This window comes from Kogia breviceps, chromosome 7 (assembly GCF_026419965.1).
Source record: "Kogia breviceps isolate mKogBre1 chromosome 7, mKogBre1 haplotype 1, whole genome shotgun sequence".
NCBI lineage: Eukaryota > Metazoa > Chordata > Mammalia > Artiodactyla > Physeteridae > Kogia > Kogia breviceps.
The window spans coordinates 103,710,678-103,728,714 of record NC_081316.1 but is presented as its reverse complement, the minus strand read 5'-3'; the positions used below and the strand labels follow the sequence as shown (position 1 = coordinate 103,728,714).

The 18,037-nt window shown below is 38.9% G+C and overlaps 1 protein-coding gene across 1 annotated transcript in view; it reads right to left on the bottom strand.

Moving 5' to 3' along the window:
• LOC131760366 (NXPE family member 2-like) overlaps nt 1-18,037 on the bottom strand; it is a 59,701-nt gene that overhangs the window by 7,052 nt on the left and 34,612 nt on the right. Inside the window, 1 exon segment of the mRNA XM_059070278.1 lies at nt 2,629-2,755. Coding sequence (XP_058926261.1) covers nt 2,629-2,755 — 127 coding nt within the window.

Genomic DNA, 18,037 nt, shown 5'->3' with positions numbered 1-18,037 from the left:
AAAATCCATCAAACACTCACCCATCACAAGAATTAGCAGCAATAATTTTATTAATAAAAATGAGAGCAATCACTTACAGTATTTGCTTTGTCTGGTAAATATCAACTCATTTAGGTACTTAATGCTCATTATCATCTCCATTTTTACAGATAAGATAACTGAGACACAGAGAGGTTATTTAAAACTTAAATGGCAGAACTAAGATTCAAACTTAGTCAGTCTGGCACATAGCCAATGCTCTTAACTGCTATAGTGCTTTGCCTCTTGTTTGGCCCAAAGGATTGCGTTCCACCCAATTAAATATGACATTCCAAAATGCTTTTCTTGATTTAGTTGATAATATAGATTTTAATACACAAAATCTCAGTAATATAAGGACTAAAACATTTAGGAGGGTAGAACATTTTTAATATAATTGCATTTCAATAGAAGCTGAGAGGATTTGGCATCATAATCTATATTACTGATGTTAATTTGACACTCTTAGTCACCAATGACTATTAATTTAGTGGGGAAGTTATTGTGTGTTGGATGTTGTCTCTTTTATTAAAACATAGCTCACAGACAGGGGCATCATTTAGCTAGTGACAACCTCTTCAAATGAAAGATCACACCAACAATTTCTAAACATTAACAAATGATTTGGAATGTATTGTAATGATTTGATGAACAATTTACACCATAACTATGGCACATGATGGAATTATAATATATTTAGCTTAGCTTTTTTAAGGATAAAGGGGGTTTTCTTTTTGGTTCTTATATATGCACTTTACATTAATTTATTTTACCAAGCTGATCACCTCACCTTCCACGTCTCCAAACCTTAGACGGCACTTGTATTCCTTGGGTCCTGCCTCCTTCAAAGTCAGCCACGTAGCGTCTTCGTATTTCCCTTCCTCTGACTTCTGCTTCCACTGTCATTGTCTTTTCTGACTCTGACCCTCCTACCACCCTCTTATAAAGACCCTTGTCACTTGATCCAACCAACTTAATCCAGGATAATCTTTCCTTTTCATGATCCTTAATCACCTCTGCAAAGTCTCTTTTGCTATAAAAGGTAACATATTCACAGGTTCTGGGAATGAAGTCATGGACATCTTTGGGTGCCATTATTCAGCCAACTACAGTGACTTTCTTAGTAGACCTTCTCCAACTGAAATAGTCAAGCTTACAGATCTCTTTCCCCCACCAGAAAGCCCTAGCCTCCTTTTCTGCTTAATTTTTCTCCACAGCATTTATCACCACCTGACACACTGTATATTTAAAATTTGTCTGTCTAGAATGAGGGTAAGTGGGTTTTGTCTCTTCTGTTCACTGCTATATGACCAGTGCCTAGAAGAGTACCTAGAAAATAATAGACACTCAATAAATATCTGCTGAATGAGTGTGAAGGACACTTCATAAGTAATAACCATGTTGGAATGAGACACAACTGAAATCTGCTAGTGAAATGTACATGCAGAAGACACTAGTGTTTGCCAATATCTAGTTCTGCCCCTATTGGCACATGAAAAGCCACTTTCAGCTTCTTCATGGTTGATTGGGACCCTATGACTAATTCTATCTATTGAAATGTGGCCATATGTGATGTGTAGCATATCTGGTGTGAGGTGATGGAAAGTCCATGCACTCTTCCCAGTCCCTATTACCCTGCTGAGGCAACTAGGGAGCGAGTTGTTTCACATGGTGTAGATACAGATGGCAGAACATCTGACAAACTGGGTTTCTGAGCGGCTATGCCGAACAGACCCTTCCCTTTATCCCCACCAACCAGAACAGGACATGCGATGTGATCAAGAAATCAACTTTTGTTGTATTAAGACACTGAAACTTTGGATTGTTTGTTATCAGAACATAACCTCATCCATTCCTATTAATGCAGAATTTCCTGCCAGAAACTGGGTGCCTTTGTAAAAAAATAATAATAATAACTCAAAATATGTGGTGGCACGGGTTTCACAGTTAGATGGTCATCAGCAAGGACACTGATAACAGAGGTTAGGAAGGCTGTGAACCATGCTTTACAGTGACCACATATTTTGTAGAACTGTCATTCATGTAACTTGAGAAATAGATCATGGTTTGAGTGAATCTACAGCTCTAGGGGAAAATACGTTAGAATGTTTGTTTAGTGATATTTGTCATGTTTGGCTAGGTATTATAAGAAAGACATAAACCCAGGAGAAAATTGCTTAATTTGAAAGCACAAATGAAAGGAAATTGAGAGATTTAGGAATTGGGGCTTTGCAAGGTCAAAAAAACCCAACTGCTTCTAGGTTCCAAATAGTAAAAATAGAAGAGTCAGAAAGCAATTTTAAGGAAGATGATAATAAAATCTGTCAACAGATTATATTACCTAAGGGCAAGGATCAGATTACAGATATATTGCTCAGTAAATCTTTTTCAACTTTATAAAATTACTCATGTCAAATATTAAGGGTAAAACTTGCCCCCAGAAGTGGAATAGAGAAAGAGAGCTTTGGGAAGGAAAATGCAAAGAAACATACCAGATATGAGAAATTTGTCCCGAAAGGAACAATGGGATCTTTCTCTTCTCTTCCCTTTCCTTCCTGAACAATTTGGTCCTAAAGCCAAATTGGGCAAAGGCAGGTGGACCATCCATACCTGGTGAGGGGTGGGGGCAGCCACAGTGGCCCAGAGGAGGGTACTGGAGTCTGAGCTAAATAAGGAGGGCATCTGCATAGGACAGCTGCCCAGGTCTGAGCCTGACTGGGGCGAGGAGGTTGTCCACCTGGAGGAGGGAGTGTAAGCGTCAGAGCCTCAGAAGGGTGTTGAGGGTGTCCCTGTGGAGGGAAGTGTCCTGGCAAGCGGTGTCAGAGCCTGAGGAGGTTGAAGAGTCTTGCCGGAGGAGTGGGCTGGCGTGAGGTATCAGAGGACCTCCCTGTGGGAAGCACACACTAGCAAAGTGAGTCAGAGACCCATGGGAACCAAGGAGACCATCCATGGTGATGGGGGAGGGGGGATTGGCACATCAGACACAAGGTGGTAAACCCTGAGCTGGGTACAGAAGAGCCCACGGGGAGGATGGCTTGTCATGGGTTTGGATCCCAGAGTGAAAAGGGCATTCCAAGTATGGGAGTTAGAGACCCAGCAGGGTTAAGAAGGGGTGTTTGTGGAGTGGCAGCCTAGCATGGGTATCAGCTCTTGAGTTGGTTGAGGGTGGCATCCACACTAGAAGTGCAGATCGAGTCAGGCTGTCAGAGCCTAAGTGCAGTGAGGAGGGCATTCGTGCAGGGAAGGGGCAGTAGAAATGGATGATTACCAAGGGATTGATGAAATAAGGATAATGGGAGATGGGTTTCTCATTGTCAGAGAAGGGCACTTTAAATATGAAAAGGGAGAAAATTAGAATCAGCCCTGTGATGCAACATATGAGCTTGTGGAGATTTTATATATATGGTATATGTAATATTAGATAGATGATAGATTGATAGAGAGATAAAAGTAAATGTGTATGTTTGTGTGTGTGTGTGTGTGTGTGTGTGTGTGTGTGTGTATGTGTATACATACATACACTGAATCCCTAACTCTATCCTCTGAGAGAGCTTAGGAAGAGTGACACTGCAATGAACATACCAGTGCCTAGGTCATGGTTTCTATATACCCATTCTCTACCAAAAGGAACCAGGGCTCCTTGGAGAAACGTCTGATTCCAGACCTGGGGGGGCAAGAAAAGTATAAAATGAGCTTGGGTACCTTCTTGTCCTAGAAAACAAGGAGTAGCTCAAAGAATGATAAAGACATGTCAAAAGAACACAGATGCCTGCTTGAAGGGGCACTTGCTGATCAAATCTAGGACAATTTAATGATCAAAATAATAATGATGGTAATGGATTATAATTCATTAAATAAAATGGAAAACATATGTATTCTAAATACAAATGAATAAACTGAAAGTTTGATGACAAATGGGATATACACATAATTCCAAAGTACCTTCCCACAATAGTTATTAGTTACAAATGGAAAAAGAATAACTTTACAGGGGAGAAGCATGGTAGACATCATCTCATTTAAGTGATTGAAGTGAAAACATCAAACTCTGTCACCCAATGGCACAAACACAGCATCATCTCTGTGACGTTCTTGACAAAACGTACAACTTGAATCTGATCATGGGGAAGCATGAAACAAATGCAAATCAGGGGACACAGAACAAAGTAATCGGTCTATAATCTTCCAAAGTGTCAACGTAATGAAAATGAAGGGAAGACTGAGGAGCTGGGCCACAGTGAGGGACACTAAGAAGATACGAGAATGAAAAGCAACTCATGATTCTGAACTGAATTCTTCTGCTATAAAGGACATTTTGGAAATATCAGGCAAAATGTGAATGTGTCTGAGGTTTCTTTTTTTTTTTTTAATTGGAGTATAGTCGCTTTACAATGTGTTCATTTCTGCTGTATAACAAAGTGAATCAGCTATGTGTATACATATATCCCCTCCCTCTTGTAGTAACATACCAATGTTGACTTCCTGATTTTGATGATTATATTTTGGTTACGTAAGAGAACATCCTTGTTAGTAGGAAATGCACACACAAGGGGACGAGGTGGCATCAGATCAGCAACTTGCTGTCAGATGGCTCAGAGAAAAGAAAGTTCTTTGTGCCATACCTGCAGCTTTTCTATGCGCTTGAGATTGTTTTAAAATAAAATAATAATAAGCAAAAAAAGAATTGTGAATATGGGTGTGGTTTCTGGCACATGAAGATGACTGGAATCAAATGGCAAGAAGCTCTATATCTTTTTGAAAGATTGTGAGAAATTGTTTGCTCCTGACCTTTTCTAGCCAGAACATGGGCAGTGAAATCTGCATAGCCCTCATAGAGGGCCTAGTTCCCAAAGTCATCATCTGTTGTGGCTGAAGAAGAAAACAGTAAAAGGAAAATCTCCCAAAGACTGGGGCCAAGAAAACAAAGGACTAGGAAGCTTCCAGGGTAGAAGATCCTCACAATGCCTGCCAGTGAGACTGAAGAATTCCTGTAGACCAGTGATTTCTTCCCCTTCCTGGATCTTGGGTCCATGGCAGGCAGATAACTTGCCTTTCTCATTCATTATTTCCAGATAAAGAGGAACCAGGCCTGGAACTGAAGTAGAGGCTATGATCCTTCCTGAAGAGGCCCTGGGTTTTGAGCTCAAAACCATAACTGGCTGACATTTCAGGTTGTCTCCCTTGGAGAGGGTTGAAAGAGAAGAGTGAACTGAATATTTGGTGACTAGAAGAGAGACTGTGGTAGCCATTATTTGTATCCACCAAAATCTGACTTTCCTCCCCTTCCGTGTGTACAAAACATTGCAATTATTAGCCCATGTGACTTGTGACTATTTCAGGCCAATGAAATGTGAGCAGAAATAACACGTACCACTTCTATACAGATGCAGTGAAGGGTCCAGATGCTTTGCCCCCATCTCTCTTTCCCTGCTGTGGTGATTGAAGAAGGCATGTGCTCAGATGCTGAAGCTACAAGATGACAGATTCTCTACCAGCCTGAATCCGAGTGTCACCATGGAGTCAGACACCTAATGGAACCTAGAAATAAAGGAGGCAAGTAAGTCAAGTAAAAGACTTTTGTGGGGGATTAAACCACTAAGTTTAGAGGTTGTTCATTACTATAGTGTAATCTAGCCTACATAGATACTTCATTCCTAGAAAGAACCTGGGTAGAGGGAAGGGAAAAGACATGAGCATCACTTTGAAGATAAGAGGGGTCAGAGTGATATCTTTGTGGAATAAGACTATGAATCAACCAAAGAGATAGGGAATCTGGATTTTCTGATGGACATAACAATGCTAACATAGGAACAAGACATAAAAATTTGCTATCTTTAGACATAGGGTGATAAAAGAGGAAAATACACTCTTTTGATTCCTGGCCCTTTAAATGCTTGGATTCTTGGCACCTGAAGTGGATCTCCTACTAGTTCTTGGTCTTAGGATTTCTGTCCCCTCACCCATTCTGGTCTTGGTAACAATCCTCAAATGGTTTATATCTCTGGATTTGGCATACTGAATTTCTTACAATACTTAACTCCTACTAGGAGGTTTGCTTTTTGTTTTGTTTTGTTTTGTTTTTAGTTTGATATTCTTGACAAAAAAATCCTGGCTCAGTTAACAGAAATAAAGATACTATAATAATACCCATCATCATAACTAGTTACCCCACATAGTAGGAATACTCACTTAATGAGGGTCAGCACCCCACTGCTAAGGGTACAACATGGTTGACAAAATTTACAAGATAGTTTGTAGTAGAAGTTCACCAAATATAGATTTTAGCCAAATGCCCAAAGGTCAAGTGTGAAAACCACTATTCAGCTAAAGCCAAGCCAAATAGACATTACAGAAGGCAGTTATGGGATGTAAAATATATTACTTGATTTATGTGTACACAAAATTTATATTTATACAAAATCTATTACTTATATTTTTATAATATAGAAAAAAATATTATTATTGCAATTTTATCACTAAACTTAGAAGTGAAATTTGACATTTTAAGCTTATCATGTGACCACAGGAGCAGTATTTGCTTAGTGTGGTCAGCTCCTATATAGTACATTTGTGAGATAAAGTAACTCATTAAAATTGGTAAAAGAACAAGAAATTGGGAGGTACCTCATTTTTCCCTAGTGTTTTCTTCTTGTATTCTACTCTGTTACTCTTTATTACAACTAATTTTTCTGTGTGATTTTGGAGTTTTCTCTTCTCATGAAATTTGAAGGTCACAACGTTGACATTCGTACTTCATTCTCACAAGTCATAAAGAATTCCCAAAAGAAACTTTCCTTGAGAGAATCATGGCCTAAAATGGAATTACAAAACTAAGATTTAAATATGGTTCTTAAAGCCTATTTCAATATCTAGTCATGTTATAACTATTAGAACTATGGCATAATCATATCTTTATTATTCTGCTTTGTATTATTTAAATTCTTATAAATATATATCTGCTGACCAAGGATAACTTCCTGAAGTTACCCAGTTTCCCTTAATTTTTGTATTAACTACTAACTTATATCCTTATATTTAAATATTCTCAATTATTTTTGTACAAAAAGTCAACAGCCTTCATAATTGTTCCATTTTATAATTGCAATAATAAATATGCCTTCATAACTTTAATGGGCTGAGAATGTTCGTATATAAAATACACAAAGAGATTTTCATTCTACGTAACATCTAGAATGCTCACTTACATTTCAAGGTAACAGCGAAAAACCTGAATAACATGTCATGTTTGTATTACTCACATTGCTAAGCCATTTAGACATAACAGTAAACCACAGGATGAAGTTGTTATTGATCATGGGCAAGTTAAAGGTGGCAGAAGTTACATTTAAACATATATCTAGGCTACTCTAACATACAAAGGCTAAGACTAATGATGAAGCCAAGGCTGAATACCAGGTTTTTTGGCCAGATTCCTAGGGTAAAGTCAAACTTTGGTGTATATCTAGTGTGTACAAATGATACTTTGAAGACAAAGTCTCTATCTAGAATGTACAGGAAGGTGAATGCCAAAGACCACATTCACAGCAGGCACAATTTAATAGGGGAAGCACTCCTGCTCTCTCAGCAAATCAGCTCATGTACATGGGATTGAGCTGCATTAGCAAAGGGGTCCAGGGGCAGCTAAGAAAGCAAAATCCACAGAAACAAAGAAAGGATGGAGAAACACACTCTTTCCTAGCTTTGGTAAAGAAAAATATTTACATTAACTAAATAGAAAGCTTATCTAAAATGCCCAGCCAAAAAGAAAAATAAAAAGGAATACGAACATTGTAAAGCAATTATACTCCAATAAAGATGTTTAAAAAAAAATAGGAAATAGATGATGAGGCAAAGGTCTGGACTATCTTTCCACCTCTGCTATGTATTGACTGTTCCACTCTAGCCCACCTAGGCCACCTGAGCCTGAGTTTCCCTTCTATAAAATGTAGGTAACAGTATCTACATTACCAAATTGGTGAAGGTATTAGAAAGATGATAGTTTTGTCAATTCTAAATTTCTGCATAAAATAAATGGATTTTAAACATCCAAGTAAGCTCCTCACTAAAACATCTTATTCTCTTCCACTTACTCCCTCACCTTTCTAGTTTGATTGGTACTATTTCAATCATGCTTACATGTTACACTATAAAAACAATATTAGAAAATATGACCATAATTCCCATTTTACAGATAAGGAAACTGAGGCACAGAGCTAAGATTACATAGCTAGGAAGCATCATAACACATAATTTACAGATGAGATCAAATTTTCTTTAGTAATAAAAATAGTATACAAGAAGTTACTCTCTGTTTTTCCCATCTCCAGCCTGCAGTGACATAAGGCAGCAGGCTGGTCAGGTGTGTCTGCCCTGCAGAATCAAACTTTCCCATGATCTTACTTGAGGGACACTGAGAAGTGGGAAGCCAATTTTTGCTGTGTAAGCCATGCCCTCCAGTCCAACTTATATCAGTAAAAGAGCCAATCTTTGATCTCCATCTTTCTGACTATTTTATTCCTCTCGGTTTAGAATTCAAGAGGGAAGCATAGAGGAGCAATTTATTAGAGCCCCTCAAAACCTAGACTTGTGTCCAGGATTCACTGCTCAACAGATGTGTGTGATCATGAGTTAGTGATTTAATCCATCCACAGCTCTGTTTCTTCATCCGTAAAATGGAGAAAATAAGAGAAACTACTTCAAGTATTGTTTGGCAGGATGACAAGGTATAAGCCAAGAAAAGGGTTTAGCTGAGTGACTGGCACATTTTAAGCACTCAAGAAATGTTACTATTATATTTATAATTTAATATTTTAATTCATTTCATACTTTATTATTATAATTTTTATTTTTGCTGCAGCAACGTATTGCTCTGTTTCTTTTTAAAAACATTCTTCCAGCATTGATATCAGCTAATGCCCCAAACCCACCTCCACCCAATCCATGTGGAAAGGAATTTGAAGCATTAGCTGATATTGGTGAAGATGGGTTTGAGCATTAACTGATGTCAGTGGAGATGGGATTGGGATATTACTGATATAAGCAGAGATGAGTTTGGGGCCTTGGCCGATATCAGTGCTGAAAGAACTGGTTTAAAAGGAAAACACAGCACTAAAATTCTGGGGCAAAGATCGAAATCGGACTATTGTCAGAACACAGAAAATAAGAGAAATCCAATTGTGTAAAGGAAGAAACAAGTTTTACCATGTGTATGTCTGTTCTAGGAGGGAGTGCAGGAGTCAGGGAAATCAATACCTTGCAAATTGTTAGCACTCAGAGGTTGGCAGTTTATCACTTCCAGAGAGAGAAGGTAAGAAGTAGGTTTTAGAAGCACACTTTACAGGAACACGACAAATAAACACAGATGGTGCCCACATAGGACCACTTAGATAAAGCTCAAATTCAGAGAGACAGATACTTGTAACAAAGGCCTGTAGGAAGGACAGTGTGCCATGGTTACTTTCCTGTTGCAGGTGATCACTCCAGATACCTCTTGCAAGTTTAAGCTGGAGTTTCTGCTTGATATCAGAGGAAAGTAACTGAAATATAAAAGGCAACAACGATGATGATTATGACTGACAGTTATCACCTAATGTTTGATTCCTGTGTGCCACGCTAAGCAATGTGCGTTCATTATCTCATTTCATCTTCACAACAATCCTACGAGATGGAAATAATTTTAACTCCTCCATTTTTCTAACGAGGAAACTCTGGTCAAAGAAGTTAAGTGGGTTTGCCTATATTCACAAAACTAGAAACTCACAGATTTGGGCTACAAACCTGGCTTATCAGTGAGGAAGAAAAATTCTCACATAAGATATAAGAAATCCTTTTGTAAAAATACAGTGGTAGAAGGAAACGACTCATAAGAAGTGGATTTGGAAAGATCCCAAACAGCAGAGGTTAAAAAAAGAGAAAGAAACCTTTATATTCTTATAAATATAGAGTTGAGACTCTTTTGTAGAAGATTATTCTGAATATGCTAAAAAAAAAGAAAAACTATTCCATGCTTTTAGAAATGCCAAGAAAAGAAAAAACTTCCTAAACACCACAGGAGGATGAGACATGCAAAACTCCCTGCTATACTTCAGAGAAGAGACCATTGAATCACACAGGGACATGTGCTTATTTTTCCTGGAGAGTGTATCCAAGAGAAGTTGAAGAGTCTTAGCAACCCTATGAAGGTACAAATAACATATTTGAAAGATGATGTAATTGTGAAATGAAGCAAATTGAAGATCATGGTAACTTTCATTACTTCCTACTGACAGCCATAGCTTTAAAGATGAGCAGTGTATAGGAAAGTGAATTCTTAACCACACACCTGGCATTGGCCAAAGTCTTGGTCCCCTGAACCATGACCAATGCCAGTACAATGAGCATTTCGAAAGGGATTAAAAAGAAAACTAAACAAATGTATAAAGCCCTGGGCTCGCACAGTGTGGAGGAAACAAGATGAATTAGCTTGGTATAAAAGTTTGCCCTAATCTCTCCCCTCAAAATCTCTCTCTTTCTCCTCATAATCTCTCTCTCTCCTCATAATCTTTCTCTCTCTCCTCATAATCTCTTTCTCTCCTCATAATCTCTCCTCATAATCTTTCTCTCCTCATAATCTCTCTCTCTCTCCTCACAATCTCTCTCTCCTCACAATCTCTCTCTCCTCATAATTTCTCTCTCTCTCCTCATCATCTCTCTCTCCTCATAATCTCTCCCCTCAAAATCTCTCTCTTTCTCCTCATAATCTCTCTCTCTCTCCTCATAATCTCTTTCTCTCCTCATAATCTCTCCTCATAATCTTTCTCTCCTCATAATCTCTCTCTCTCCTCATAATTTCTCTCTCTCTCCTCATACTCTCTCTCTCTCCTCATAATCTCTCTCTCTCTCCTCATAATTTCTCTCGCTCTCCTCATAATCTCTCTCTCCTCATAATCTCTCTCTCCTCATAATCTCTCTCCTCACAATCTCTCTCTCATAATTTCTCTCTCTCTCCTCATAATCTCTCTCTCTCTCCTCACAATCTCTCTCTCCTCACAATCTCTCTCTCCTCATAATTTCTCTCTCTCTCCTCATCATCTCTCTCTCCTCATAATCTCTCCCCTCAAAATCTCTCTCTTTCTCCTCATAATCTCTCTCTCTCCTCATAATCTCTCTCTCTCTCCTCATAATCTCTTTCTCTCCTCATAATCTCTCCTCATAATCTTTCTCTCCTCATAATCTCTCTCTCTCCTCATAATCTCTCTCTCTCTCCTCACAATCTCTCTCTCCTCACAATCTCTCTCTCCTCATAATTTCTCTCTCTCTCCTCATCATCTCTCTCTCCTCATAATCTCTCCCCTCAAAATCTCTCTCTTTCTCCTCATAATCTCTCTCTCTCTCCTCATAATCTCTTTCTCTCCTCATAATCTCTCTCTCTCCTCATAATCTCTCTCTCTCTTCACAATCTCTCTCTCCTCACAATCTCTCTCTCCTCATAATCTCTCTCTCCTCATAATCTCTCTCCTCACAATCTCTCTCTCATAATTTCTCTCTCTCTCCTCATAATCTCTCTCTCTCTCCTCATAATCTCCCTCTCTCTCCTCATAATCTCTCTCTCTCCTCACAATCTCTCTCTCTCTCATAATTTCTGTCTCCTCATAATCTCTCTCTTTCTCCTCATAAATTCTCTCTCTCTCCTCATAATCTCTCTCTCTCCTCATAATCTCTCTCTCCTCATAATTTCTCTCTCTTTCCTCATAATCTCTCTCTCTCCTCATAATCTCTCTCTCACCTCATAATTTCTCTCTCTCTCCTCATAATCTCTCTCTCTCCTCATAATCTCTCCTCATAATCTTTCTCTCCTCATAATCTCTCTCTCTCCTCATAATCTCTCTCTCTCTCCTCACAATCTCTCTCTCTCTCCTCACAATCTCTCTCTCCTCACAATCTCTCTCTCCTCATAATCTCTCTCTCCTCATAATCTCTCCCCTCAAAATCTCTCTCTTTCTCCTCATAATCTCTCTCTCTCCCCTCATAATCTCTCTCTCTCTCCTCATAATCTCTTTCTCTCTTCATAATCTCTCCTCATAATCTTTCTCTCCTCATAATCTCTCTCTCTCTCCTCATAATCTCTCTCTCTCCTCATAATTTCTCTTTCTCCTCATAATCTCTCTCTCCTCATAATCTCTCTCTCCTCATAATCTCTCTCCTCACAATCTCTCTCTCATAATTTCTCTCTCTCTCCTCATAATCTCTCTCTCTCTCCTCATAATCTCCCTCTCTCTCCTCATAATCTCTCTCTCTCCTCACAATCTCTCTCTCTCTCATAATTTCTGTCTCCTCATAATCTCTCTCTTTCTCCTCATAAATTCTCTCTCTCTCCTCATAATCTCTCTCTCTCTCCTCATAATCTCTCTCTCCTCATAATCTCTCTCTCTCCTCATAATCTCTCTCTCCTCATAATCTCTCTCCTCACAATCTCTCTCTCTCTCATAATTTCTCTCTCTTTCCTCATAATCTCTCTCTCTCCTCATAATCTCTCTCTCTCCTCATAATCTCTCTCCTCACAATCTCTCTCTCATAATTTCTCTCTCTCTCCTCATAATCTCTCTCTCTCCTCATAATCTCCCTCTCTCTCCTCATAATCTCTCTCTCTCCTCACAATCTCTCTCTCTCTCATAATTTCTGTCTCCTCATAATCTCTCTCTTTCTCCTCATAAATTCTCTCTCTCTCCTCATAATCTCTCTCTCTCCTCATAATCTCTCTCTCCTCATAATTTCTCTCTCTCTCCTCATAATCTCTCTCTCCTCATAATCTCTCTCCTCACAATCTCTCTCTCTCTCATAATTTCTCTCTCTTTCCTCATAATCTCTCTCTCTCCTCATAATCTCTCTCTCTCCTCATAATTTCTCTCTCTCTCCTCATAATCTCTCTCTCTCCTCATAATCTCTCCTCATAATCTTTCTCTCCTCATAATCTCTCTCTCTCCTCATAATCTCTCTCTCTCTCCTCACAATCTCTCTCTCCTCACAATCTCTCTCTCCTCATAATCTCTCCCCTCAAAATCTCTCTCTTTCTCCTCATAATCTCTCTCTCTCCCCTCATAATCTCTCTCTCTCTCCTCATAATCTCTTTCTCTCCTCATAATCTCTCCTCATAATCTTTCTCTCCTCATAATCTCTCTCTCTCTCCTCATAATCTCTCTCTCTCTCCTCACAATCTCTCTCTCCTCACAATCTCTCTCTCCTCATAATTTCTCTCTCTCTCCTCATAATCTCTCTCTCCTCATAATCTCTTCCCTCAAAATCTCTCTCTTTCTCCTCATAATCTCTCTCCTCACAATCTCTCTCTCATAATTTCTCTCTCTCTCCTCATAATCTCTCTCTCTCTCCTCATAATCTCCCTCTCTCTCCTCATAATCTCTCTCTCTCCTCACAATCTCTCTCTCTCTCATAATTTCTGTCTCCTCATAATCTCTCTCTTTCTCCTCATAAATTCTCTCTCCTCATAATCTCTCTCTCTCCTCATAATCTCTCTCTCCTCATAATTTCTCTCTCTCTCCTCATAATCTCTCTCTCCTCATAATCTCTCTCCTCACAATCTCTCTCTCTCTCATAATTTCTCTCTCTTTCCTCATAATCTCTCTCTCTCCTCATAATCTCTCCTCATAATCTTTCTCTCCTCATAATCTCTCTCTCTCCTCATAATCTCTCTCTCTCCTCACAATCTCTCTCTCCTCACAATCTCTCTCTCCTCATAATCTCTCTCTCCTCATAATCTCTCCCCTCAAAATCTCTCTCTTTCTCCTCATAATCTCTCTCTCTCCCCTCATAATCTCTCTCTCTCTCCTCATAATCTCTTTCTCTCCTCATAATCTCTCCTCATAATCTCTCTCTCCTCATAATTTCTCTCTCTCTCCTCACAATCTCTCTCTCCTCACAATCTCTCTCTCCTCATAATTTCTCTCTCTCTCCTCATAATCTCTCTCTCCTCATAATCTCTCCCCTCAAAATCTCTCTCTTTCTCCTCATAATCTCTCTCTCTCCTCATAATCTCTCTCTCCTCATAATTTCTCTCTCTCTCCTCATAATCTCTCTCTCCTCATAATCTCTCTCCTCACAATCTCTCTCTCTCTCATAATTTCTCTCTCTCTCCTCATAATCTCTCTCTCTCTCCTCATAATCTCTCTCTCTCTCCTCACAATTTCTCTCTCTCTCCTCATAATCTCTCTCTCTCCTCATAATCTCTCCTCATAATCTTTCTCTCCTCATAATCTCTCTCTCTCCTCATACTCTCTCTCTCTCCTCATAATCTCTCTCTCTCTCCTCATAATTTCTCTCGCTCTCCTCATAATCTCTCTCTCTCTCCTCACAATATCTCTCTCTCTCCTCATAATCTCTCTCTCTCTTCATAATCTCTCTCTCCTCATAATCTCTCTCTCCTCATAATTTCTCTTTCTCCTCATAATCTCTCTCTCCTCATAATCTCTCTCTCCTCATAATCTCTCTCCTCACAATCTCTCTCTCATAATTTCTCTCTCTCTCCTCATAATCTCTCTCTCTCTCCTCATAATCTCCCTCTCTCTCCTCATAATCTCTCTCTCTCCTCACAATCTCTCTCTCTCTCATAATTTCTGTCTCCTCATAATCTCTCTCTTTCTCCTCATAAATTCTCTCTCTCTCCTCATAATCTCTCTCTCTCCTCATAATCTCTCTCTCCTCATAATTTCTCTCTCTCTCCTCATAATCTCTCTCTCCTCATAATCTCTCTCCTCACAATCTCTCTCTCTCTCATAATTTCTCTCTCTTTCCTCATAATCTCTCTCTCTCCTCATAATCTCTCTCTCTCCTCATAATTTCTCTCTCTCTCCTCATAATCTCTTTCTCTCCTCATAATCTCTCCTCATAATCTTTCTCTCCTCATAATCTCTCTCTCTCTCCTCATAATCTCTCTCTCTCTCCTCACAATCTCTCTCTTCTCACAATCTCTCTCTCCTCATAATTTCTCTCTCTCTCCTCATAATCTCTCTCTCCTCATAATCTCTCCCCTCAAAATCTCTCTCTTTCTCCTCATAATCTCTCTCTCTCCTCATAATCTCTCTCTCCTCATAATTTCTCTCTCTCTCCTCATAATCTCTCTCTCCTCATAATCTCTCTCCTCACAATCTCTCTCTCTCATAATTTCTCTCTCTCTCCTCATAATCTCTCTCTCTCTCCTCATAATCTCTCTCTCTCCTCATAATCTCTCTCTCTCCTCATAATTTCTCTTTCTCCTCATAATCTCTCTCTCCTCATAATCTCTCTCTCCTCATAATCTCTCTCCTCACAATCTCTCTCTCATAATTTCTCTCTCTCTCCTCATAATCTCTCTCTCTCTCCTCATAATCTCCCTCTCTCTCCTCATAATCTCTCTCTCTCCTCACAATCTCTCTCTCTCTCATAATTTCTGTCTCCTCATAATCTCTCTCTTTCTCCTCATAAATTCTCTCTCCTCATAATCTCTCTCTCCTCATAATCTCTCTCTCCTCATAATTTCTCTCTCTCTCCTCATAATCTCTCTCTCCTCATAATCTCTCTCCTCACAATCTCTCTCTCTCATAATTTCTCTCTCTTTCCTCATAATCTCTCTCTCTCTCCTCATAATCTCTCTCTCTCCTCATAATTTCTCTCTCTCTCCTCATAATCTCTCTCTCTCCTCATAATCTTTCTCTCCTCATAATCTCTCTCTCTCCTCACAATCTCTCTCTCCTCACAATCTCTCTCTCCTCATAATCTCTCTCTCCTCATAATCTCTCCCCTCAAAATCTCTCTCTTTCTCCTCATAATCTCTCTCTCTCCTCATAATCTCTCTCTCCTCACAATCTCTCTCTCCTCATAATCTCTTTCTCTCCTCATAATCTCTCCTCATAATCTTTCTCTCCTCATAATCTCTCTCTCTCTCCTCATAATCTCTCTCTCTCTCCTCACAATCTCTCTCTCCTCACAATCTCTCTCTCCTCACAAAAAAAAAAAAAAAAAAAAGTTTGCCCTAAAAGTTGCTCATTACACAAGTAAGCAGTATTTGGAAGACATATCTGTAGATACATAGGGAAGTTTTAAAGTTATAATAAGAATTTACTATGTCAAATTTGTATCAGATTAAAAGATCTATGTGAAAAGATGGGTTTTTAAAAACAATACAAATGACCAAAATTGACCAAGATAAGAATTATTATAGGTAGTCAAAACTCTGCCACTAATTCAGGTTCAGGGGATTTCTTTAGGATACGTTCTATCAAGGCTTAAAATAACAAATAATTCTGGTGCTACTTAAACTATTCCAGAGCATAGTAAAAGATAAAAAATTGGAGAATGGATTGACCACAAACTCCTGTCTCCACTTCCTGACCTAAATCCTTAAAAATGGCATAAAAGATATTGTTTAAAGGAATAAATTCATAAACACACTATAAAACAAAAACGTATACCAGTGATCATGAGGAAGCCATGAAAAATAGAATATACACATGGGGTTGTATCAACAGAAGAAATCATTGTCCAAAACATATAAGAGGACTCTTAGGAAAGGTGGCAATGACTTTGGAAGTATCAATACTTCAAGATGAAGGTGTAGACGCAGGGATCAGGAAAGATCCCTGGCGAAACATCTAGGTGATTAAAGAAATATATTTTGAATGTCCAGATGAGTTGACCCCATAGGACAATGACATCCCATGTCCATTTATACCAAGGAACAGCCAACAGAACATTAGCCTCTGGGCTAAAACTATGAATATGGGTACCTGGGCAAGACAGGAAAGACAACATATTAGGCTACTTGCAGCACCCAGGAAGAAGCAGGAAACCCATGCCCCCCAAATAAATATTTTTACCTCCTTGAAATATAGCCTACTGTTTCAGTACCACAATCACTTAAGGCAGCATTGTTCACCCCCAAAATTAGCATCCACTGGGAAACTCTCATACAAGATGAGTATGCAGCAAGAAGCACCTAACGTTCTGCAAATTCACTACATAAAACAGCACCAAACTCAACAAACAGGACACTCAAGAAGATAATTAAAGGAACAGGACATTTTTTAAAAATCAAGATAGTATTATCAGAGGAACAGGACAGAATATTATATCAATTAAATAAGAACAGGCTAAAAAATGAGGAATGAAGAAATAATATTACAGAATTGCTGTAAAGACCTAATTGATGGGTGGCTTAAACAGTAGACATTTATTTCTCAAAATTCTGGAGGTTAGATGTCCAAGGTCAAAATGTTGGCAAAGTTGGTTTCCCCTAAGGCCTCTCTGCTTGGCTTGTAGATTGCCGTCTTCTCTATGACTCTTCAAATGGTTTCACCTCTATACCAACCTGTGTCCTAGTCTCCTCTTACAAAGACATCATTCTTTATTACTGGAAATAGAGTCATTAGTGTCTTTAAATCTAATCAGATCAGAGAACCAATTCCAGATACCCCAGAACCAATTCAGAAAACTCATCCTTAAGATTCTGTTCCTCTAGAACCACTGTCAGTACAAAAATCTGTACTAGTCAGGATTCTCCAGAGAAACAGAACCAAGAGGATGTGTATATAGCCAGAGAGAGAGAGAGAGAGAGAGAGAGAGAGAGAGAGAGATTTATTGGCTCACAAGATTGTGCAGGCTTGGAACATCCAAAATCTGCAGGGTAGGCTGTCAGGCTGAAGACCCAGGGAAGAGTTGCAGTTTGAGGCCAAAGGCAGTCTGCTGGAAAATTCCCACTTCTTGAGGAAAGGTCAGTCTTTTTCTGTTAAGGCCTTCAAATAATTGGATGAAGTCCACCCATATTATGAAGGGTAATCTGCTTTAATCAGAGTCTACTGATTTAATATTAATTTCATGTTAAAAATATTACAAAAACATCTAGAATTATGTTTGACCATATACCTGGGCACTGTGGCCTAGTCAAGCTGACACAAAATTAAGCATCACTGGAACTAGTAGTTTACCCAAAGTGTTTGACATATTAAAGAGAGTTTTATTATTCTAACATAGAGTATAGGAAAAAATGTATAAG